At 65.5% G+C, this 664-nt stretch overlaps 1 protein-coding gene across 1 annotated transcript in view; it reads right to left on the bottom strand.

Moving 5' to 3' along the window:
- Window positions 1–664, bottom strand: part of RCOR2 (REST corepressor 2) — a 9926-nt gene that overhangs the window by 2620 nt on the left and 6642 nt on the right. The window contains exons 8-9 of the mRNA XM_025193256.1: window positions 547–659; window positions 13–90 (exon numbers count right to left, since the gene is read on the bottom strand). Coding sequence (XP_025049041.1) covers window positions 13–90; window positions 547–659 — 191 coding nt within the window. The remainder of the gene's footprint in view (window positions 1–12; window positions 91–546; window positions 660–664) is intronic.

Here is a 664-nt window from a genome sequence, read left to right as displayed (position 1 = left end):
CGCCCCTCTCACCTCCGGGGGCCGCAGCTTGTCAATGCCGCCGTCCAGCACCTGCTTGAGGCTGCTGTTGATCTGCTTGATGCACTGGACCTGGCAGGGGGAGCAGAGGTCAGGGGTCAAAGGCCAGAGTGAAGGTGCCGTGGCGCTATCAGGGCTTTGGGGGGCCAGTAACTGAGATCAGAGAGCAAGAGTGGGCTGTCAGGGGAATGACTGGGGTCATCGGACACTAGGGGTCAGGGGTCACGAGGCCCCAGGGTGTCTGTAGGGTGAGAGGTCCAGTGGGAGGCACTAGTCCTCCGAGGTCGGGGTGCAGAAGGCTGGCAGGGGAGGAGGGGAGTTGTATTCAGGGATGATCTTATCCTTGTGGAGGGGGCGCGGGTTGGAGCGCCCTGGTGAAAGGGCCCGAGGTCGGGGTGACACAGCTCCTAGGGCCAGGGGATGGGGGTGCCCCATCAAGATTAGGGGTGCCCTGTCATGGGGCCAGAGGTCCGGGTGTCTCATTGCCTGGGTGGTTGCAGGGGCTGGGTCAGAGGTCAGGGCAGTTACCTGGCGCTTGAGGGCGATGAGCTGGGCGTCGAGTTGGCGCAGCGCCAGGGTGCCGAGGTCGGGGTTGGCCGAGACGCCAGCCAGGGCCTCGGGGCTCAGGTACATGCCACGGGGCGGG

Source organism: Alligator sinensis, unplaced genomic scaffold (assembly GCF_000455745.1).
Source record: "Alligator sinensis unplaced genomic scaffold, ASM45574v1 scaffold1860_2, whole genome shotgun sequence".
In the NCBI taxonomy this organism is placed as follows: Eukaryota; Metazoa; Chordata; order Crocodylia; family Alligatoridae; genus Alligator; species Alligator sinensis.
Note: the sequence above shows the minus strand (reverse complement) of the source record. Positions and strands in the feature narration are given on the sequence as shown.